Here is a 22,618-nt window from a genome sequence, read left to right as displayed (position 1 = left end):
TTTATACTACATCAAATATAATTAATATACACACTATACTAACTTACAACCAAATACTGTGTAGTATAAACCGGTATACACAGTCAGTATAAGCTATCTCCTGCAAGTTTAAGAAATGAGTGGCGTCATAAAGCAGACATTATAAAAAGCTTGTTGCCTTACCTGCATAAATCCCACATGTATTTCTTTCTCAAGTGAAACAACTAAATCCAGAAATCTCCGTCTACCTCAAATTTCATTGAGTGCATGCAAGTTGACAGATAACAATAACAAAATGTGTAGTCCTCTAGATCACAAAGGGCTCGAATATAAATTGGGTCTCCTGAAAGGTTTCAACTTCACCTTTCTGAAAAATCTGAATATGATATTATATAACTTGAAAAAAAAAATGTTTGCAAGCTTCAGATACATTCATTATCAACAGTTTGTACACAAAAAAAAAGTTAAGAATAAATTTTCCTATGACATGATTTGTTGGATGACAATCCACCAACAAATAAATTACATAGTATGATAGGATTTCATTCAACGACCGAACAGTCATACTCCTCCACACTAATCAATTGTTGCATGACAGGCTCTCCATTATCAAGTCTTCCCAGCAAGTATGCAGGTAAGAACCTGTGAGCATAAGTTCATCTTTTCATTTTTCTTCAAGACACTATGCACCACCAACTGACATAATTCTTTAAACATATTTTGTAACCACTGAAACTATATAATAAAAGTTATAACAAATTGGGTTTATCAATGATGAAGTAACCGTGTACAGCATAGGAAGAAAATCCCAAAAAAATGCATCACTATATAACAATCAACTATAAACATTGAACATTTTTCTTTTCTGAAAAGTAGAGAAGAAATCAGGGAAAAGGGCAGAGAACTATTGCAAAAGGACCTTGTAATAAAAATCCTGCTTCAACTTTTTAATCAATTGATGTTATCAGGCTTTATTATATCCATTCATCATGTGAAATGCAGATTTTGCTTTAAGATAGATAAAAAAAAAGAACTTGCAACCACCATCATATGGTGCAAGCTGAAAATTAAAAATTACATCACTTATATCAGGACTCCATTAAATCCATGTCAATTAAATAAAGAAATATATTGTAGCCATTAATTCAAAAGGTTTTGTTAAATTTCTCCGCATCCAAACTCTTCACATTATTAATGGGTGATTCATGTAAGACATCAAATCAAGAGAAAATAAACTTTCATGCATCTTAAATGCTCCAAGGTACTAGCACACTGAGGAAATATAATAAGATGAATCACTTGTAATCTTCTGGAAGAAATGGAGAAAAATCAATGAAGATAAAAATTTTTGAAGGGGCAAAGATTCAGAAGACTAATCTATGACAGCTTTCAACAGATACTTCAGACCACAACAGAGCTTAATAAAAAGAGAGGAAATTAGATGAGATTTTCAATAGCCAGCATACTACCTCAGTCAATGCCTTGAACATCCGATAGCAGCTCCACTCTTACAGGCTTCTCAGGACTTGGTATTCTGTAGTATGTACTATTCATTCTCTCAAGAGCTGTTCTAGTTCATCAAAAGCATCAACTGCCACTATTTCATTGCGACGACTTATTCCTGTTTGGTTGTAAAATTGTTCCTTTTGGGTGTCCCATTCTTTCATGATCTCCTCTACCACGGTGCTGGCTGTTTTCTTGGTTTCTTGTATGTGTTTGATGTCCTCAACCTCCACTTTCTCGCTAGCCTCTTTCGACAGAGGGAAGAATTATGAGAAAAGAACTATAACCCAGAATAAAGTACAGATGTATAAAGAATTTTCAAGCTATCGGGGAAAAAAAGAAGAAGCTAGTTTTAGAACATACAAATGGCTAAAAGATGTGTCATCAGGCAAGAAAGAAGGTATGAGAAGAAAAGTACGGTATTCTACTTTTAAATCTTCCAAGAAGATTCCTTACATATATTGAACCCAAACCCTCTGTTCCCAACCCATTATTTATTTTTCTTTCTGACGTTAGTCAAATGGGGAATATCAAGAATATTACACTGATCTCCTCATATTATTGACAAATGAATAGTAAGTAGACTCCAACTGATTGATGACTTTGTAATCAATAAGAAGTAAGCTAGTATGTTTAAATTCCATTCAGTTGACCCAAAAGGTTTTAGTGGTAGCAGATATTACCTGTGAATATTAACTGCGTTAAAGAATAACAAGACCAACTAAAACCATTTAAGAACTTCTTATCTACAATAAGCAGATTTTTAAATAAATGAAAATCAGTGAAATAGGAGTTAGGAAGTACCCTTGATAGCAAATTCCTTTGCTTGTTCATATTCCTTTGACATCTTCTTGAGTGTTCCAAGTTCCATTTCCACACCCTATAAATAAAAAAGGATCTTTCTCATCAGCTACTCACGGATGAATAAGTTTATATGAACAAAGATAACATTGCCAACAACACATTGCAAATAGACAGCAAAAGTAGGAGAGATCAATGTAAAGATGCATATGATAGTGTACATTAACTCGGCTGTAAATAAACACTTGATTCGCTTCATTCCTAGAGCTATTTACTTGATTGCAGACATTTTTGCAACACATCTACCGGAGGAACGCATAGTCAACTTTTAAAGAACTTATTGTCACTGATGCAAGGTGGCAAAAAGTGCCGGGTGGACACGTGCGGGCAAAGGAGATGCTAGCTGCTACTGCACCCTTTGCTGGCTTCACCCACTTATGAGCCAACAGTCTTGTCTAAATGAGTGTAGGTAACTAGATTTCTTATAAATTAAGCAGAAATAGACAACTTACAAGATCCATATGCAGATAGTCCTCAATGCGAGTATTTGCAAATAACCTGTTGAATCCAAAGAAATCAGTCAGAAGTTGCAAAATATGAATGTTGTTTGCAGGTCAGTGCATGCATGCCTGCCCATGTACCAAAAAAAAAGGAGTGACTGATGATGCACAAAAGCTTGAAAATAAACATGCTCCTATATAAGCATGCACATATGAGACGAACAATTTATAGATAGATGGAGGTTATATAAGATACTTGTCATATGCAATTTGTGCGCGCTTATTCTGTAACTTTGTTATTTCATCAACTCTTTGAGTCACGGAGCCACCAAGTAAATCAACAAAACCAAATAAAATCATATTTTTGTCCAACATCCTTTTGACAAGAGCAGGTGCAACGCCAATGCTGTTTTCCTTGGCATCAACAACCAGAATCCTGAGCCTCTTTAAATCTCCTGTTACAATCAAATTGAAAAGGGAATAAGATTATGCAGACATGCAAGACATCCATACTCCACTATTAAACTACCTGATAAGAAAAGGAAAGAAAACAATTTTGAAAGTTGATCTTCTCACGTATGATAAAATGGGGAAGAAATTGAGTATAATGGTAATGGTTTAACATTTTTTTTTTGGTATTAAAAACCTTCTTAAACATTCTAGAACAAAAAAATTAAATGAATTTGCGAGAGTGCTTACATAATGAAACATAATTAGCTAAATCTGAAACATACCAAGAGACAAATAAATTTTGAAGCAGGGCTTGTATGGTTGAGTTTCGTAAAGACAATAAAGGCAATAGAGACCACCCAATCTCCGTGATAGAGAACCCTGAGAAACCATATGACCTAAATAAATAAAGTTATCCATAAGAAGCTTAATATAATAAAAACAATTAAAGCTATAAATAACAACAATTGCTCAGAAAATTAACAATAATAATATGTTTAGCATACCAATAGAATGGGAATAGAGTGACTGCATAAAGAAGGCAGAGTTAGAAGTGGGTCTGGCTTCGTAGATGTAAGAAAACTTCTTAGCCATCCAGAATCTCTTGAAGTCTGCCAATTTAACAAATTCTCCCTACAAAAGAGAAGCGTTAATCCTACATGCAGCATCAAGCAAAATTTGATGAGAAGACGAATTTTAGAAAAGAAATTACCTCGGCGAACACAGCCAGCAGCTCATCGATATCCAGCTTGAAAGAAGAAAGATCCATATTGTGGCCAATTCAATTATCCGTTGCAGCAGAATTGGTGACGAGCTTTCTTCCTTCTAGTAGAATTAGCCTAGGATTTAGGATTCTACTTGGTGAAGGCACGGTGGGGTTTGCCGCGCTAAAGTTGCAAGTAGGCTGACAGAGCGTTTGCTGAAGCTTTTGCGGATGGTTCTGTGCAGAAATGAATTTAGGGGTGGTCATGGGCCAGGTTCATATTGCCATTATTTCTGCTGCTGCCTAAACAGAGCCTACACATATAAAGAACAAGAAATTCATATTGTCAGGAGATACGGGAAAAAAATCTGCAGCATAAAATTGGTCAAGATTGCAAGACCTGCTATCTCGTATACAAAGATTTAAGCTTTCATAAAATAAATATATTACATCCGTAGCAAGACCCGTAGAGAAATCCTAGGAGGTGAAAATGATAGTGTAAAAAACTACAATCTGTAGAAAACAAAGCATAACACTCTAACCAAGAGAAGAAAAGAAAAACAATTAAGAGTATCCATTACAGAAATAACCTACTAAAAATTACCGGAATTCAGGGTCTTATGTTGTTTGGCTTTGGATCTTTCTTGTCCGAGCTCGGTTGGTAAATAGAGTGTGAAAGAGAGGAATCGGAGATTGAGAGGAATGGAGAGCAAGGAAGAGGAAGATCAACGGAAGCCGGCGATGAAAGGAGATCAACTGAGGCAGCCCTCGGTGGAACGTCGGTCTGTTGGATGTATGGCTAGGTTAGGGTTAATAGGTTAGGGGGGTTATAAAATCATATCCGAATCCGGATCCGTTGTTTTAAACCTCTAACCCTATCCAGATCCGAAGCTTCACCCCCACTAGTAGCATAGCTATTGGTTAAAAGGTTGGAGATCTAGTTTATTTTGAAATATTTAAAGTACTTAAATAATATAATTATAGTTTTAAATAATTTAAAAAATTAAAAACTGTATTTATAAAAGTAATATAGTTACATTTATTCTATTAATTTAGCTATTTTAAACTAATATTTAGATTTAAGTACATCTTTGGGATGTCTTATGCTGCTAGAAGGGCTTTGATAGAATTTTTACTTTATTTCTATGTGTCATTTAAGCTTGATACAATAATTTTCTTATTATATTATTATTTTATGCCAAGTAACTGGGGTTTGTTCAAACTCTCTTCCCTTTTTTTTTCTTTTGTATATCAGTCTTGTAATCATCGATATATCTCAGCTATGAATTGCAAATGTAGGGGTGGCAATCGGGTCGGGTTAGCCGGGTTCGGGTCGGGTCAGATTCGGATCGGGTTAAGATAGTACTAACACGAACACGACCCGTTTAATAAACGGGTCAATTTTTCTAAACACGAACACGACCCGTTTATTAAACGGGTAACACGACACGACTCGTATAACCCATTTAATAAATAAATTATATTTTTTATTTAACCCGTTTAATAAATATATTATATTTTTTATTCAACTCATTTAACCACCCGTTTAACCCGTAAATACAACCCATTTAAATTTACATCCATTTAACCCGTTTAGAGTTAATCGGCATAATACATCACCCATAGAGATAAAATATCACAAATTTACACAAATCCAGCATAATTTACAATATTGTAGGAAAATTTAGTAAAAATAAATTCAAATTGTCTCAAGCTTCAGCAAGAGTGTTGACAAAGCAGCAAAAGTGGAGGCAAGGCTCTAGGAGCTGGCTCCCATGGCGCGAGCTCCGGATCTGCCAAGGAAGACGAGGTGGTCGGTGCGGCTAGGAACAGAGAGGCAGTTGGAGGAGAGTGAACGCAACAAAGAAAGGAGAGGAGGGCAGGCGGAGACAGGGACGGGGATGGAGGCATCGTGGCAAGCAGATACAAGGACGGAGACACCGCGGCAGACGGTTGCGACAAGCGGAGAAAGGGAGCGGGGGCGGCAGGCGAAGACTGCAGCATCGCGAAAAGCGAAGACAGGGAGAGGAGGAGAGGAGACGCGGCAAGCGGAGAAAGAGAGCGGGGGCGGCAGGCGGAGACTACAGCACCGCGAAAAGCGAAGACAGGGAGAGGAGGAGAGGAGACGCGGCAAGCGAAGAAAGGGAGCGGGGGCTGCAAGCGGAGATTGCAGCACAGCGGCAGGCGGAGACTACAGCACCGCGAAAAGCGAAGACAAGGAGAGACTCGGCGGTGGGCGGTAGGCGGAGACAGAGAGAGGAGACAGCAAGAGGAGATGCAGGAGATGGGGAGTGCATATGGCAGGCGGAGCCGCGGAGTGGAGACGGCGGGAGGTAGGCGGAGATGCGGGAGGCGGCAGGCGGAGACGCGGTGGCAGACGATCGCAGCTGGAGAGAGAGATTAGAGATGGGGGCAAAAAATTTGGAAAGGCATAGGCGGCTGGAGGAGTGGAGAGTGGAGAGGGTTAGCCGGTTAGGTTACTTTATAATATATATATATATATTATATAAACGGGCTGGCGGGTTGATCCGACCCAACTCGACCTGATCCGTATAATTAAACGGGTCAAAACGGGTCAGTTGTATAAACCCGAACACGACCCGTTTATTAAACGGGTTAGGCGGGTTGACCTGTTTATGACCCGAACCCGATTATACCAAATCCAAGCCCGATTAAATGCCGGGTTGTCGTGTCGGGTCAAATTTTGCCACCCCTAAGCAAATGCCTTTCCAATATCTTTCCAATATCTCTGTAGCTCTTATAATGCACAACACTATGGAGATACAGATCTCTTACAAGCAAGCAAAACCATACAATTCATAGTATATATGTTATGTTTTACTTCAAATATATTGTTCCCACTTTCAAATCATATCCACACTCGATGCCGAAAAATAGAGGAATGGAGCAGAAAAAATTGTACAAAAAGACAAGAATATGAACAAATTGAATATAAAAACTGTAGTCTTGCATACACTGACAAATCCTGCAACTCTGCTACCAGCCAGCTACCCTTCATCAATCATGCTGCCAAATACCCCCTATATGGGAGAAGCAAGGAGACAAGATATTTATCAGCCAAGTAGCAAGATGCTGTAAAACAGAGGAGTGGAGCAGAAAGATAATGAAACAAATGTTACATACCATTTGTTGTTTTTTACTGCATACTTTTTAATACCTCTAATTTTTGTATTGATATACAGAAAAGTTAAGTACTAATTAAGAGCATCTTAATCATTTCGTCTAGTAGATAGTTCATATCCTAATATACAGTTATAAAAAAGTAACTAGCTAGAAGGGTTCCTTAGAAAAGGAGGAGTTTTTAAGAGTCATATATCCAAATATGAAATTTAGAAGAGTATACAAGCAAACGAGGATTTTTGAGAGTTATATATGCACAAAAAGAGAAAAACACTCCCTCCATGGAAGGTATAAATACCCATGGTTTTAAATAAAGGAATGATCGCAAACTCCTCAGAGGTAATTATTTAATTTAAATTGGGCCTGCACAACTTTTTTCCCTATAATTTTTACATAAGAGGAAACGGCCAACGCCGCCAATTGGTCCGCCGGCGCGGCCAAAATATTTCACTCCACTTTCGCCGATCATCCATCGGCCAAGGTCCAACAGAACCTACGGTCCAGATCGTACATCCGCACCTGATATGGGGACTCGATCGTACGCCGGGACGCAGCGCACCGCTGCCGTCGGAGAATAAAGGAAGTTTTTCCAGTTCGACCCGAGACGTCTACTCCGGAATCGCACTCAATTCCGGCGTAAATTTACGCCCTCTGCCACCCGCCTTCCTCCTTCTCCCCTCCACCACCACCACCTTCTTCAGGCCTTCCTCTTCGCCTCCCACGACGGGGAACGCCAGCGGAGCCACCGCTCCTCGCCGTCCCCGGCGTCCTCGGGAGTCCCGCGCAGCCGTCGCGAGGGCGGCGCTGGCTTTCACGGCGAGCGCCGCCAATTCATCAGCGTGGATCGGCCGCTTCAGCATTGTCCTCGGGAGGAGGAAGTAGATCTGGCCCAGCCTAAGCTCCTCCTCCTCGCCGATCGCCGAGACGAAGCCATCGAACTCCATCTCGTCGGCGTCGCACAGGAAGAAGCTCGCGCGGTCCTTCTCGAGCACCTGGCCCGCCCTCACGGGCCGACCAAACTCCCTCAGGTCGCCGTTGGGGAGTACAACCTTCGCCGTCGCCAGCGCTACCACCGCCAACGCATCACAAGAGGCACAGATCCCCATCGCCGCTGATCAGAAATTGATACGAGACTTCGAAGACGAAAGGCAAGTCTTAATCGCCGACCTAGCAGGTAAAAGTTTGTTATCCTTTTTCCGTTACTTATTTTTGGTTTTGCCTTCGGAGGGGGAGATACATATATATAGAGGGGATAGGTGGTGTGGGGGGTGACGCGTCGGTGATTTGTCGCGGAGTGAGGGTGTGCATGACAGCCTGTGTACCTCGTCGCGGACATTGAGAGAGTTAACCGCAAAAGGCATAGATTTCTAAGAAATTACGACGACTGGTACTCTCCCTCGTGGGCTAATTAAAGCGCGCACGGGGCGGGGGGGAACACTATGCCTCGGAAACCGGTACCCGAATCCGGGACCAAGACACGTCTCAAATTGGGTTCATCTGGGAGCCGTCAGATGGCAATCGCGTGGTAGGAATGGCGTGCGGCGTATGATCGATATACGGTGGTACTACTCGTGTGGCATCACATGGTCCAAGGCTCCAAGGTATGGTAAGTACATGCGGGTATTTTTTTAGAGTACTTGAATAAATAGACGGACGACAGAGGGGACGTGTCGTGGTTGCAAAGCTCTGAGTTCTTCGCTGGCACCGGCGTGCCGTGCCACGTAAACGGGAACCTCGGGAAACAGAACGTAGACAAAGAGATGCTTTAGAAATGGAGTCGGATGTGAAGACCACGTGGGTCTGATGTGCCGCAGGATTAGTTAATCTGCTCGTTGTCCGGGCCGCGGGGTGCTCCATTTATAGTGTTGAAGATTCTTGACACCCAACCACTGAGAATTCCAAGAACCGCGCCATTCCGTGAACCTTCTCTTGGTATGGTTGTATGCCTCACGAGCTCGCAGTATATGGAATAAAGACTGTGATGGAGACTACTGGCGGGGTTTTTATTGCCTGTATACATCGACAGACAAGGGACATAGACAAAGGAATATGGCTGCAGATTTGCCGAGCAGCAAAAAGATTAAGAAATAGATCTGAAATAGATTTGCTATAAGATTCTTATAAATACTTTATTCAACAAATGTATATATATACATCCCCTTTTATCTCATCTTAATTTTTAAAAAACAACATATAGTTTTATTTGTGTCGTTTTAATTTCTTATAGTCTAGACTAAAACCATATTTGACCGACCCACAGATCGAGTTTAAAGATACTTATTAGATATAAAATTATTCTAATATAATAAATATATTAAATAAATATATGTTTTTAGTAGATCTTTATCATCTAAAATTTTATCGGTATTATTTTAAATACACTGCATCAATTCTTAACAACTTTATTTACAATAAGTATGCACACGTGGCTTAGTCAAAATAATAAAACTATAAGGGACTTTCCCTGTAGACCCAACTACACATGATAAATTAAAATAATTTTCCCTAATTAACAACAAAAATCTCTAATGTGGGCCAGTATCAACCACGAGTAGTCATGGCCTGGCTGACAGAGACTCCACCTCAGGGATCATTTTATGGGCCTAAGGGGCAAAGGGCCCAGTTTTGGTGAGTGTTCCTGTTTTAAAATTTGGTTTCGATTGATTTAAAAATAATGAGGAGGACTACTCTACACCTTTTTCTATGAAAGAGAGGAACAATAATTAAGAAGAAAAAGGGTGGTGAGTGGAGTGAATCAAAAGCAATAGCACGGGGTTTTCGTGGTTCTGTGAGTAGAAAGGCCAGAATCAATTTTGTTATGCTGATTTAATAATAACATGTACACCTTTTCTAAAAGAAAGAATTTATTATAAGAAAAGGAGAGCATATTGGATATATTCAGTTTTTGACCACTCTAGCTAGCTTAGTGAATCTTCTAAATTTATATTAAATAAAAGTACTAACTCATGCATTATTACTTTTGTATACATATATATAAATGTATACAAAAATATTCACACATATTAGCAAAGGAATATGGTTGTCATTTTTTTTCCTTTGAGCAAAAGCCTACCAGCTCAGTTTCATTGCAAAGGAGAATTAAGACATACACCCAGTCCTTTCAAAGGATAGAACCACAGCAGAAGAAAATAGAAAATATAGTAATTAGAACAATAAAATAGAACTAAAGTAGCACATTTTAGTTACAAAAGAATTGAAACATAAACCACAGTTTATGTAGACATTTCAAAAGACAAAACTCAAAACATGAGGAGCAGCATTGCATGTTTTTGTCTAGTAGAGAAACAAACTACTTATTAATCCTGTGAAACAAGCCCTCATTTGTTCTGCAAATACTAGTTTGAAATTTCTTGCAGTTTTTATCCGACTAAGTGCACCAGGTGCATGCATTTTAGTTCTTTGTTCATCACTTTGCTATATTTTTCCCCACACCACACAAAGCCTGGGCTTTGTGTAAGACCTCCTTAGTATGTTTACACTCAAAAAATAGATGAAAACCTTCCCACAGTAAACACAGTTAGCTAGCATCACCACTCCAAGTCTTTTTGATGAGATTATCTTTGGTTATTATATCATTATCACTGGTTAGGCATAAAAAAAAGGTTTAAAATTCAAGGGGATCTGCATTTTTCTACAACCCTGACACCAGACCTTCATTGTTTAAGAAGTGATACAAAGATCTCAGAATAAAAATATCACTAGCTTCAAATCTCCAGCCATAATTATGTCTAATTGCTGCTGCTCAGCTCACAGCCAGTCACTTGAACTCCTCCTGTATCTGATATGCCACCATATACCAATAGTTATCTTTTCATTTGAAGCAACATCAAACAGGGTGGGAAACCTTGTTGCCAATAAACACTCTCTAGCCCAAATGTCTAGCCAAAACTCCAGGCAAGTACCATCCCCAAGTGACCAAATAATCTATAGCTCTAAACATAGCTCCAGGATGCAAAACTCCCCTCAAAAGGAAAGGAGAAACTCTGCTAGTAAAAGACAATTAAGCCCATATTTGATGCTCAGATGAGAGCAATTGGCTTCTGGATCAAATGTTCAATTTTATTATTTGGTTCCAAACTATATACTGTGATGATAGAATCACAAATTTTAATAATCCGGACGAACCATTAGGCCTGAATACGGATGCGGATTCAGAATGGATGTACGGCAGAGATACTGAAGTCGGATCGAGCGAATAAGATCCAAGACCCGTCTGTGCCCCCGCTTACCGATCAGAAGAGGTTCTTAAAAAAGATATGGAGAGAGCTGTAAGTGCGAGCCTAACCTTTACACGTACAGCATTCTAATGGCGGGGCTTTTGTGATGATTAAAGAACGGGGAAAGCATGAGAAAATGGGAAGAAATGGTGGGGAAAGGAAGCACAGCCAATACTGTTGGATTTAACTCTCTAATCAGCGGTTACTGCAACGGGGAGAGATGGAAGTGGAAATCGAACCAAGCGGGACGGCATTTGAGCACTTGATCAAGGGTCATTGCAAGGTCGGAGTCATTGATTCGGCTTTACTTCTTCATTGAGATATGAAAAGGAGGGCTTTGATATGGAAGTAAGAGGAGTGTAGATAAGTTGCTCGATAAAATGTGTCAGAAAAAGGAAGGTTGAAGATGGGCTGAGGATTTTGAGGGAGGAGGAGTTTGGTAAGGGGGTTGTGGGAGGAAGGGTGGTGGAGGCGAGTGCTTTTATTCATGCATACAGGAGGCTGGGGTGTGCCAACATGGCTGAGAGGTTGGAGGATGAAATGCTCAGTATGGGTAGAAATCTGGAGACTGGAAGAAGTTTAGGTGAAGTTATCATTGATTGCTTCAACATTTCTTTCTTGACTGCTGTTCTATGCAGACATCAGAAGTTCCAATTGGATCTATTCCTTTGGTAAGCTTTCATTCGTTTTCAATGCCTTAAATCTTTTCTCATCACTTTGCAGTGAACCATTGCATCTAATTTTGTCCATCTTTCTAGCGCATGGTGTTTTAGTTCTTCCAGACATTCTTAAAGAATGAAGCAAACTTTTTGTATGGATGCAGTATATACATCCTCTTAGAAATCTCAACATTTAAGGTTTACCCTCCTCCCCCTTCATCTTAATTTTCTTTATTTAAACATGTTCCTTCTGTAGCCTTAATGCGTTAGATCTACTTCCTAAGTGTTTAGTTAATTTATTGTAAATCCAAAAGTAGAGGTTAGATTTAAGATGCCTATAGTTTTCCGTGGAACTAGTAGGCTTATCTAATGGGATGTCATAGAAACTTGCAAACACCTTATTCTCTTTGTGATCTAAAGCTGCTCTTGGTATTTTTACTGTAGTCAGCGAAGACAGATTCATGATTATAGAACAGTTATACAATATTTGGTGAGTGTCTAAGAAAGAGAAGATAACTCTATGACTTCTTCAATGAGCAAATATAAGCACTAGTTTTCATTCAGCTTGCAAATGAAACTATCTGAGGGAAATCAAATTCAATGTCACTATTTCTTTACCAATGGAAGTTATGCAGTTCTAGTATTTCCCCTGCTTCTCCCAAGAAAGTTTAGATGAATGTGAGGCAGAACATAGTCAAAGCATTTTGAAGCATCCAAGTTGATCTGGCACAGCTCCTCAGAATGATCTCTGCTGTCTTTTTCTTTCATTTCTTCTGTTAAATGATAGATGTAGTTGAATTGAATCCAAGATTGGACTTTGAGTACAGTAGGAACTTAGCAGTGTGTACTGATTCTTTTTTATAAACAAGAATGACAGAAAATCTATAGCCTCAATCAAGAACATGTAAACACTATATACAAGCTATGTCTTAGAATTCTATGAGATCTAAAAATGTTACCATCAAACCTTGAAGAGTGACTAGGCAAAAGCTGGATCATCGACAATTCACCAAGAGGCTACAAACCATAAGTTGAAAAGAGACGAGGCAGCTGTTAGAAACCAGGATAAAAATGCCATGGCAGCAGACAACTGGTATCTCCCACAGAACTTGGGAGAGCAGTATGGACCATCAATGTGAAGAAGGAGATCGATGACACCAACAGTAGCACATGCCGCTGCCAGTGAGAGTATTGATAGTACCTGCCATTGTTCACGTAGATCAACATCACTAATATTCTCCACTGAAGAACTACTAATATTATGCACAATTAAACATACCCAGTCTCCCACAACTACTATAATCATGACTCCTGGTAGACGAAGAGGACATCTGACGATTATAGAATATATGTCTACCATTGCCAGAGTAAAGCTCCAAGGGATCACCAAGCCCATTATGGTGACCAAAAAGCTGCCAAGAGTAATTTATAACTGAGCTCATTTCCATTTAACTGATAATATAAGAAGAAAACAGTAATCTTGCTGAGCATGGCTAGTGCAGAAAATCAGTTCCTATTCTGTGTCTATTTTTCATGATCACAACACAAGACAATGAAAGCCTGGAGAGGATATATATATATATAAGTATCTGGAGAATAAGTTTGAAATGTCATTGATGCTATATTAGGATATATTTCCAAACTTACTAGTAAGCTTGATTTCTTTTTGTGCTTCAGATACTGAATGTTTTTGTAGGGTAATTGAAGTCCATTGGACAGATGGAGGGGAGGCTGGTTCCACTCTTGTTTGTTCCTCTATTCAATCATGTGGTATAATGTAAGAAATATTCCTTATTGAGCTGTTATTTTACTAATCTGGTGTCTGATAATTGACTTTATAATTTCTGACTAGATAGAATTGATCATATCTAATTAGTGGTTGCTCTTGGTTATGCCTAAAATCAAACTATATCTTGTACTTTTATTTGTATCACTTTGCTTTTTCTGTGGTTTACACTAATATGGAACTATTAATTTTTCGATCCAAACTTAATAGAGAGCATAAATTACCATAATACCCCTATGATATTGTTTGACTAAATATGAATATTCTACTCATATTTTTAAAATAATTCAGAAGTTTCATTCCATGGGTATGTATTTAAAATGAGATACATTGTGATAGTTAAATAATAACTAAGATTTGAAACTTGTAATCTTATATAAGAGAAGATAGAAGAGGTTGAAAGTGCATTTTATTTAAATTTGAAGAATTTGATATGATGAGTAAATTTAATGGAAGGAGAATGACAATTCTGATATTTATGGTAGGAATTTTTTTTAATAATTTTTAAATTTTTTTTGTTTCTTCTCTATTAAGTTCATATGGAAATTTAATATTTTCATATTACTATAGTTTCACATTAGTCTAGACTACATAGAGGCAAAGTGATACAAAAATAAAAGTTTAGGAGGTAGTTTGATTGTAAGCAAATCCGCATAAGGGTAATTTGTAATTTATCCTATTAAGAAATAAAAACTAAAGTTGATCAAGCGTTCATATGATTTGATTATTTATTATTAAAATGTAAAATATAAAAATCAATGTCTTTTTAGCGACTAAAGTTTTTAGAGAAGTTGATGAGTTATGAGAGATACTAAGTTCTAATTTTATCAAACCTATATCTCATTTAAAATATAAGCGTCAAATCCACTTGCTTATCAAAATATCTCAGGCTTAGAAATAAGAGATTAAGAAAGAATATTAAAATATAAAACCACTTAATTTTTTAGAGCAGTGGTTGAGTTAACACCTATAATCAGAATGATTCTTATATCAGCAGCAGATGGAGATTATTATGAAGCATTCAGTGCCATATGGCAGATTTAAAGACTTCTTTGGCAGAAGGACTACTTCTCATCTGCAGATTTCCTTTCATTAATTGGTAAGTTATACTATACACTTACCTGAGGAAACTGAAGGTGTTTGAACTGTTTTCTGAAAATCTTTCTACTAAATTAAAACAAACACTGGTAGTTTTAGTTTAAGTTTCAATACTTATAGCCAATAGTAACAGAGGATTGCACGCAGAACTCATCAAACAAACAGCATGATGACAAAGTTTAGATTTCGAATTTTGGAGAGAGTTGGATATTGGATTAGAGATCAGAGTGGAAGAATCGGATGTGATACCAGAAGGCGGTGTAGCTATAGAATTCGACGCCGACGGACATGAAGAGAAGGGAAGCGGAGGAGAAGATGGCCTGCCCCAGCCTCAGCGACAAGCTCGCGGTGGTCCCCACCGCACCCGGCGTCTCGTCCATCGGATGGAGAGGATGGCGGTTTGTGCATGAGATGGACTCGCTCCTACTCCTCCTCCGCCGCCGCCGCCGCCGCCGCTGCCGCAAGGGCTCATCTTAGTACGCCCTCCTCTTCCCCCATCCCGGCATCCCCATATCTACTATACTCCACCAAGATCTGCCCCCTTTTTCTTACGATTTATTCTTACGATTCGTTTCCTTTCCTTTTCCTTCTCTTTTTTTCTACTCGGAACGTATCGGGAAAGTGAGGTGGGCGAATAAGGAATGTCGTAGGCTTTGGGTGGATGGAGATGGTCGATGGAGAAGGCAAGAAGAAACGAGACCTTTTGCGCCTTTTTTTGGCTCCTTTTTTCTATTTTTTAAATATTGTTTGATATACTACGTTGCCACGTAGCAACGGTTTGCACCAGTTCTGCCAGGTGGATGGGCACGCCACGCCCTCAATCGTTTAGCCGGCAGTCCGGAATCTTAGTATGGTTTTCCCTTACCTCGCCATAGAAAATTCCATCTTTTAACTTTAGAAATAAAGTTAATTTTAAAATAAATATTTTTTTTCATTTCATAAGTAATTATTATTATACTCGCTTATATTTTAAAATAATAGTATAATAATTAATTTTGATTGATATAAGTTAAAGAAAAAAAAGAGAGAGAAAATTATGTTTTATTTTTTATGAAATTATTATGAATATATTTAAGTCTAGCATTGAAGTTCTCGTTATTTCAAAAACTCTTTCAGATTCAAATTAGAAAAGGATAATTAGGATATGTTTTTTTAAAAGGAAAGAGAATCTCTCATATATATATATATCAATGCCCATAAGATGACCAACTGCTGAGTGGGACCACTAATGGTGTGGAGGAATATTCGTGGACCATTTAATCTCGACCGTCGCTTTCCGTGGGTCCGTCTCCGACGAGGAGGGCGATGGGTGATGGGTGCAGCCGAAGAGATGTATGTGTGGATCTCCTGGTCCACAAACGGCATGACGTGGTGATGACCGTTCTTTCTTCTGTGGGTCCGGCGATCAAAAGGTCAAAATGGTCCCGAGTGGACCACTTCCCACCGCCCCTCACCGTCCGATCGCGGAGCTTTTTTGCCCCCTGGTCCACCCTACTTGAGTGTACGTAGTAGACAATAAAGACAGTGGGCATCCGGAAGCGCCCACTTCCGGTGGTCGGATGGTGGAGATCAAAAGGGGCGCCCATCCCTATAACAACGGTACGCAGACCGCCACGTGTCCTTAATCTTATCCGGTTTCCGCCCTTTATCCAAATATCATCAGAGAAAATCACGGGCAAAATCACGGTCACAATCATATCTGTGAGTCCATTCATTCTTATACTACTGTTGTGGCAGTTTAGATAAGCCCAAATAAGTGATATTTTAGAATAAATTTTCTTAATGCCGAATAGGATTTTCGAATAGGTAAAAAAAAAAAAGGAAACTAAATTGGGAATTTTTTTTAAAGTAACTTAGCCCAAATTATTTTAATATAAATTTATTTTATCCTAAAATAAGTATATATTCTATTCTAAATTTAATTTATATTTTAAATATATATAAATGCGTAGATGTATTCGATATATATTTCAAGATAAGCAGTGGATGGTGGTGGGTTATGCCAATGCCAACCAAGGAGATAAAATTGTGCTAGATTTTGCCCAAGTCTGAGAGCATATGGAGATATGCCAACAGACTTACCGACAGGAGAAAATGAGGTGGTTGCTTGATGCTAAAAGTGATTGCCAAGTGTTGTATCATGGAAGAGCATATCTCGTCAACCAACTATAATATATATAAATATATATAGTGGGGCTGCCAAAGGTTTGCTCGTTTTTAAGGATTTAATATTTTAACTTTTAGCTATAATAATATAACATTTTGAGGCTTAATTTTGAGGGTTGGGTAGATATTAATTGATTCTTAACTCTTTATTTCCCAAATTAATCTTTTATATGTTAAATAGAATTCGAATCTATATTATCTTAATTGAGATTTAAATGTCTTACCAAGAGTGTTATAACATATTGCTATAAATTTAAATAAATATATAGCTAATTCGAGCCGAGCTACTACTATTTGAGTTTAGTTCAACTCGGCTTAATTAGTATTTTGAGTTAGAAAACTCAAATCTGCTTAGCTCATTTAGAGCTCGAGCTGAACTAATAAGTCTTTTTTTGATAGCCCTAGTTATAATCTCTTGTGCACTATATTATACATATTATTTACTGATTTTTTTTATTGTTGGAATATTTATAAATAAAGTGAAATGACTTGTTGAGCATCGAGCTTATTAAATATCTTTTTTTTTTGTGCTATAGATCAAAATCTTTTAAGGTTGGATTTTGTAAGCCCGTGGATTAGTTTTAGTTATTTAAATTTTTATTATATCGAATTAGTGGTTGTTGATCCTTATAAATTATTTGAGTATTTTTTTAGTTGGATTAATTTTTGAATTAAAGTTTTGACTTTATTTTATCAAAATAAATTTTGTCATCATTGGCTTTATGTGTTTTAAAATTATTTTTTCAACTTATATGGTATGTCATCTCTAAGCGAGATGTGACAGTTCATGGTATCGATCCTGGGACCTATGGATTATATATATATATATATATATATATATATATATATATATATATATAGGGTTGCCAGGCAGTAGAAAAATGATTGGAACCATTGATGGATGAACAGTATCATGCTCGCAGAGTGAATATTGCCTTGTATGAATCATGAATTTTCTGTTTTGATAACTTTTAAATAACAATTTGAGCTATTTTCAGAGGAGGTATGTGAGGGCTTTATACTTGATCATTAGGCATCACTTTTGTATTTTTTGAGTCTTCAGTTAAAATTTTTGAAAAGATTTAGATCATGATTTTAGGATAGTTCGCGAGAGAAGTGTTCGAATTTTTTTTATACACATCTCATGTTCTTATAATCGAGAGCTTTGTCTCGAGATATATTAAGATAGAATCTTCGATGGTTTTGATTACTTGCTAACCAATAGTTTTGATTTATTTTTTACTTATACTATAAGTTTGTTGTAAGCTTCAATTCATATTTTCAAAGTCTTGTTATTTTGTTTATCATATTTGACTAAAAAACTTACGAGATTATAGTTCCAACAAATTTAGCCCAGGAGCTAGCGAGTCGATCTCAAGCTAAACCCGAGTCAAGCCGAGCTAAGCTTTTTTAGCTCGAACAGGGTCAAGCCTAGCTCAAGCAAGAAAAGAATATCTATCAAGCTCGACTCGTTTACATCCATAGCAAAGATTTAGTGCATGTCACTATATACAAACAGAGACAATTCTAATTTTCTCTAACAATAGATAGATCCAACAATTAGCATAAACATGATCAACATAATTGCGAATATGCAGAACCAATGCATTGGTGTGCTTTTGCCTCACATTGAATCTCTATCCACTTTTTGCCTCATAACTATTAAAAACCTATAGACAATGGGGTTGCTTACAATTACAAGAGATCAATCATTGGTCTGATCCCTTAACAGTAATAATACACAGTACACACTCTTCAATGACCAGACATCTCTGCTAAGGTTTGAACTTGGAAGCTTTCTTACTGTCTGTTCACCAATGTCGTCAGTTGGCTTGACTCCAATTGATGCTCTTTGCTTCGGTTTTGAGAGTTTTCTATCATTTTATGTTTGCAAACTAAACATTGTAACTAGATAATGAGTTTTCTATCATTCTATTCCTCAAGACTCCACATTTTGTTGCTCAAACAAACTATACAAATAGCAGATAAACAACTCCTTTATGTGGCATTTTATGATTACACCAAAAACAATAATATGTATCCAATATAATCATGCATATATGTAGCATCTCATGCTTTCAAGAAAAAGATAACCAATGAGGCTCTTGTATGTTGTACATACCTAATGAATACAAAGCGATAAGCTAGATTCTTTCATACATCTTCTAATTTGTTGTGACTAGGACTGGCTCAAAATATTATGATGTCCTAGACAAGAATATTAAGTGGACCCTTCTAAAATTTCATATAGAAATACATAAATATTATTTAAAGTTTTATTGTAATAGACTAGATGACTAATAAAAATATTTCAAAATACTATGTTTCTTGAATAGGAAGGATAATGTAGAAATGTAACTCGCTGATGGGCACACAATTTAAATACAAAAGAGTTTCCTAGGAGAGGCGAGAGGTGGCATAGATTCTTCTTCCTATTATATAAATATATAGGTTTACTTTTATTAGGGAGGAATTAAATATAAAAGATAATTTTCTATAGTAAGAATTTAGTTTACAAATTAGATAGTAAAAGAAGACACCTGATATTGGAGAGTTAGTTTCCTTCTTTTCTTCCATTCGATGTGAGACCCACACAAGATATGAATAAAAGGGAAATAGTGTGAAGATAAGGATGATGTCATGTTATGTGCGGCCATATAAAAATTTAGTTGAGTCTATGTACAACTTTTAAGCACGTAGATCCGCTGGCAGATTTGGGACCCAAACTTAAGGATCTAGATCCACATATTGTTGGATCTAACTTGACTAGGGTTTGAGTTTGACTCTGTCTATGTTATATGAGTAAATCAATAAGAATAACATAAGTAAATTAATAAGAATTATTCAATAGAAAAGCGAATTTCGATGAGCAAGTTTTATTATTCAAAATAAATTAACATATTATGGTAAAATCATCGACCATTAATTACGAAGGTGTTTTAAGGTAAAATCACTATCTAAGACGATAAACTTTGTATACATGTATAAACCATCCTGTATATATATAGTATACACCTGGATTAGAACTCAACTAGTGGGGCAAATAAATTTAGAACAAACTTAGTTGGGTAGGTTAAAAACTCTCTCAATTTTGGAGCTCTCCTTTTGGGCTCATTGAGTTGTGAGAGAATTTTTGAGCATGGAATAGGTAGCTAATCCAATGAGGAAAGGTTGCTGCTACTTTGTGCTAGAATAATATATTCATAATGACAATAGATAGTATATTTGAGAGCTAACTCTATACAGACAACCAGAATCGAAACCTAATCACACTTTTCGGCAGCTTTGTGATCTCGTTTGGTTGTACTTTCTAAAGAAGGAGAAGACGGTGATACGAATCATAATAGAGAGGTAAATTCGAATTAGGGTGAAGTAAGTGCGCATACTTTTCCCCTAATTAGTTGGATCTTAATTACTCGGCCTAATTCCTTTCCTTTCGTGTCGTCACGCGTCCGTTAGCTTAAACTCCTTACGAGGGAACACCTAACGCAACTGTTCAAAGGAGTCGTCCAACTGTAATAAGCCCATGCGAAAGAGAGGAGTTTAGAACTACCCAAGAGATGCGAGAGTCCTCTCCAACTCCTTCTCCATCGCCAATGGCGGCGCCGCCGAAGGAGGCGGGTTTTGGATACGGATCAGCCCCATCTCCGGTTCCAGTTCCGGTACCGGTTTCGGCTCCGGCTACGTCTAACCCTGCCGGTTCCCACGCCCGAATCGCCCCCGATCTGAGCCCGCCACTAATCGCCATGGTGGCCGTGGTCGGCACCGCCTTCTTGATCGTCCTCTACGCTCGAATCCTATCCCACTACCTCCGCCTACTCCGCCGCCGCTTCCGGCGGTGGAGACGGAGGCGCCGCTTATTCCAGTCCACCGCCGCCGCTCCCGACATCGAATCCGGCGGCGGAGCGGTCTCGTTCGGGTCGTCCTCCGACTACTTCTACTCCCCCTACGGCCTCGACGACGCGGCGATCAAGGCGATCCCAATCTCGCACTTCTCTAAATCGAAGGCGAAGTATCTCGCCTCCACCAATCGCGATTGCGCCGTGTGCCTCCTCGAGTTCGAGGATGACGACTACCTCCGAACCCTACCCTTTTGCTCCCACGCCTTCCACGTCGATTGCATCGACGTCTGGCTCCGATCACACGCCAACTGCCCGCTTTGCCGCACCGCCGTGATCCGATCCGATTCCTCCCCCTTCGTCCCCATGCGCGCCGCCAGGATCCGTCCTAGCTTCGAGGACATGCTCCTCTACCCGAATCCGCCACCGGTCGCCGCCTCTATAGCCGAGGCGGAGCTGGAGATCTCCCCCGCTGCCGCGTCTCCGCCGCCGATGGATCGGATGAACGGGCGGGATTTCCTGTTGAAGCGATCCTACTCCTTCGGATTCGAGCGCAGCATCGCGAACGACCGGTTGGTGTTAGAAGCTTCGACTGCTTCCCCGTGGCGGTACCGCCAACGGAGCTTCTGGAGCAAGCGGTGGCCGTCGCCCTTTGGCGGCGGAGGCGGCGGCGGCGGCAGCAGAGTCTTCTCCTTCCGCTCCTACCGCGGCGGCGGCGCCGGCAAGTCGCCGTTCATGCGGCGGCGCGGGTTCCTCCCCCTTTCCTCGGAGCGCGCGGGGCCGTCGTCCCGCCGGACCCGGTCGATGACGTCTCCGTCGACGTTCCTGATGCGGCCGGCAGCGGCAATAGGGTTCTCATCGAGCCGGATGAGGTGCGGGGATCCCGAGGCGCTGCTTTCGCCGGAGAGGCTGAACCGCGGGTAGCCGGTCACCGGGGGGGTGATATTACCGTATGTCGGCAGTGGCAGGGCGGATGGGGCCAGTGGCCGTGGGTGCTCTTAATGGCGGGTCGCATGCCAGAATTTAATGTGTTGCCGGTCGCTTTAATGAGAGGGGCGCGAAGGAAGAGAGAGAAGAGCTCTTCTGATCCAAAGCTCGTTTTAAATCCTCTCAGTCTCTGCTCTCTTCTGGGTTGGTGGGATGTCAATAAATGCAACTTTTATTGGATGCCAGGACAAGATATATCATATATATATATATATATAAATAAATAAATAAAATAATAGTAGCGAAAAAAGAAAGAAAGGAAAAGAGATAAGTCCTTCCCCCATTTCTCAAAAATTCTTTTATTGACCACGGATCACGCGACCTGCACACCCGCGAAGGACACGTGGCTCCGCTGGCGGAACTCGGCGGCTGTCGTTTCCCTGCTGCCGTTTTGCCACGGAAGCTTGCAGCCTTCGACAGTGTACGTTCCGTTTCCGTTAGATGAGTGAATATATTCTGTAACCGAGAAAATATATACTTTATAGGATAAGAATAATCAGCCTCGGAGTCGGCGATGGGAATGCGTTTATGCATGTATCCGTTGTAACTTCGCTATCGTGGTCTTCTCCGGAGGCAAGATATGGTGGAGGTGAGTCATCATAGAGAGTCATTGGAATAATACTTGCAATTTTTCTTCTTCTTTGGGTTTGTGTTTGCTGGTGCAAATATTTAGCTATCAAATTGGGAGCCTAATAGGTACTTGTTACCAATTATCGATCACATCTCCAACCGTCAAAATAGTTGACTTCGCTACTCGTAAGATATATT

General features: G+C 39.3%; 4 protein-coding genes and 1 long non-coding RNA gene across 9 annotated transcripts; 2 read left to right on the top strand and 3 right to left on the bottom strand.

The window, feature by feature from the left end:
- Positions 1 to 319: 319 nt before the first annotated feature.
- Positions 320 to 4,746, bottom strand: LOC140761863 (uncharacterized). Of its 2 annotated transcripts, none has more exons than XM_073099367.1 (9): positions 4,541 to 4,746; positions 3,946 to 4,250; positions 3,740 to 3,866; positions 3,518 to 3,631; positions 3,040 to 3,238; positions 2,796 to 2,841; positions 2,287 to 2,362; positions 1,449 to 1,729; positions 320 to 621 (listed from the first exon to the last, which is right to left on the bottom strand). In XM_073099367.1, exons 2-8 carry the CDS (start codon positions 4,000 to 4,002, stop codon positions 1,530 to 1,532), a joined length of 819 nt encoding a protein of 272 aa, XP_072955468.1. In that variant the 5' UTR covers positions 4,003 to 4,250; positions 4,541 to 4,746; the 3' UTR covers positions 320 to 621; positions 1,449 to 1,529. The 2 variants fall into 2 exon arrangements, with proteins under 2 accessions (XP_072955468.1, XP_072955469.1); XM_073099368.1 differs by having other exon boundaries at positions 3,518 to 3,614.
- Positions 4,747 to 7,396: 2,650 nt separating this feature from the next.
- On the bottom strand, positions 7,397 to 8,270 carry LOC140763277 (uncharacterized). Its single transcript, XM_073101389.1, has one exon. The coding sequence runs from the start codon at positions 8,181 to 8,183 to the stop codon at positions 7,686 to 7,688; it is 498 nt and encodes a 165-aa protein (XP_072957490.1). The 5' UTR covers positions 8,184 to 8,270; the 3' UTR covers positions 7,397 to 7,685.
- Positions 8,271 to 11,285: 3,015 nt separating this feature from the next.
- LOC140761985 (uncharacterized) lies at positions 11,286 to 15,142 on the top strand. 2 transcript variants are annotated; one of them, XR_012104664.1, is made up of 4 exons: positions 11,286 to 11,986; positions 13,671 to 13,751; positions 14,758 to 14,859; positions 15,006 to 15,142. It is a non-coding gene; the product is annotated as an uncharacterized lncRNA (long non-coding RNA). The 2 variants fall into 2 exon arrangements; XR_012104663.1 differs by having other exon boundaries at positions 14,755 to 14,859.
- Positions 12,364 to 15,642, bottom strand: LOC140761984 (CASP-like protein 5C1). Of its 3 annotated transcripts, none has more exons than XM_073099564.1 (4): positions 15,108 to 15,642; positions 13,254 to 13,386; positions 12,934 to 13,175; positions 12,364 to 12,747 (listed from the first exon to the last, which is right to left on the bottom strand). In XM_073099564.1, the coding sequence occupies exons 1-3, from the start codon at positions 15,236 to 15,238 to the stop codon at positions 12,981 to 12,983; spliced, it is 459 nt and encodes a 152-aa protein (XP_072955665.1). In that variant the 5' UTR covers positions 15,239 to 15,642; the 3' UTR covers positions 12,364 to 12,747; positions 12,934 to 12,980. The 3 variants fall into 3 exon arrangements, with proteins under 3 accessions (XP_072955665.1, XP_072955664.1, XP_072955663.1); XM_073099563.1 differs by having other exon boundaries at positions 12,366 to 12,747; positions 12,942 to 13,175; XM_073099562.1 differs by lacking the exon at positions 12,364 to 12,747 and having other exon boundaries at positions 12,755 to 13,175; positions 15,108 to 15,639.
- A 4,410-nt stretch (positions 15,643 to 20,052) lies between these two features.
- On the top strand, positions 20,053 to 22,462 carry LOC140762809 (RING-H2 finger protein ATL65). The gene has a single exon (XM_073100764.1). It carries the CDS (start codon positions 20,585 to 20,587, stop codon positions 21,785 to 21,787), a length of 1,203 nt encoding a protein of 400 aa, XP_072956865.1. The 5' UTR covers positions 20,053 to 20,584; the 3' UTR covers positions 21,788 to 22,462.
- The last annotated feature ends 156 nt before the right edge of the window (positions 22,463 to 22,618 follow it).

Source organism: Typha angustifolia, chromosome 7 (genome assembly GCF_048772165.1).
Source record: "Typha angustifolia cultivar Huaian chromosome 7, ASM4877216v1, whole genome shotgun sequence".
NCBI classification, from domain to species: domain Eukaryota; kingdom Viridiplantae; phylum Streptophyta; class Magnoliopsida; order Poales; family Typhaceae; genus Typha; species Typha angustifolia.
This window is presented reverse-complemented; position numbering and strand designations above follow the sequence as displayed.

Coding starts and splice junctions, on each gene's coding strand:
- LOC140761863 (XM_073099367.1), bottom strand. CDS start 4,002: ATGGATCTTTCTTCTTTCAAGCTGGATATCGATGAGCTGCTGGCTGTG. Junction 3,867..3,945: donor TGCTGGCTGTGTTCGCCGAG/GTAATTTCTTTT, acceptor TCTCTTTTGTAG/GGAGAATTTGTTAAATTGGC. Junction 3,632..3,739: donor ACTCTATTCCCATTCTATTG/GTATGCTAAACA, acceptor TTATTTATTTAG/GTCATATGGTTTCTCAGGGT.
- LOC140763277 (XM_073101389.1), bottom strand. CDS start 8,183: ATGGGGATCTGTGCCTCTTGTGATGCGTTGGCGGTGGTAGCGCTGGCG.
- LOC140761984 (XM_073099564.1), bottom strand. CDS start 15,238: ATGGACGAGACGCCGGGTGCGGTGGGGACCACCGCGAGCTTGTCGCTG. Junction 13,387..15,107: donor TATAGCTACACCGCCTTCTG/GTATCACATCCG, acceptor TACTCTTGGCAG/CTTTTTGGTCACCATAATGG. Junction 13,176..13,253: donor TAGTAGTTGTGGGAGACTGG/GTATGTTTAATT, acceptor GAACAATGGCAG/GTACTATCAATACTCTCACT.
- LOC140762809 (XM_073100764.1), top strand. CDS start 20,585: ATGCGAGAGTCCTCTCCAACTCCTTCTCCATCGCCAATGGCGGCGCCG.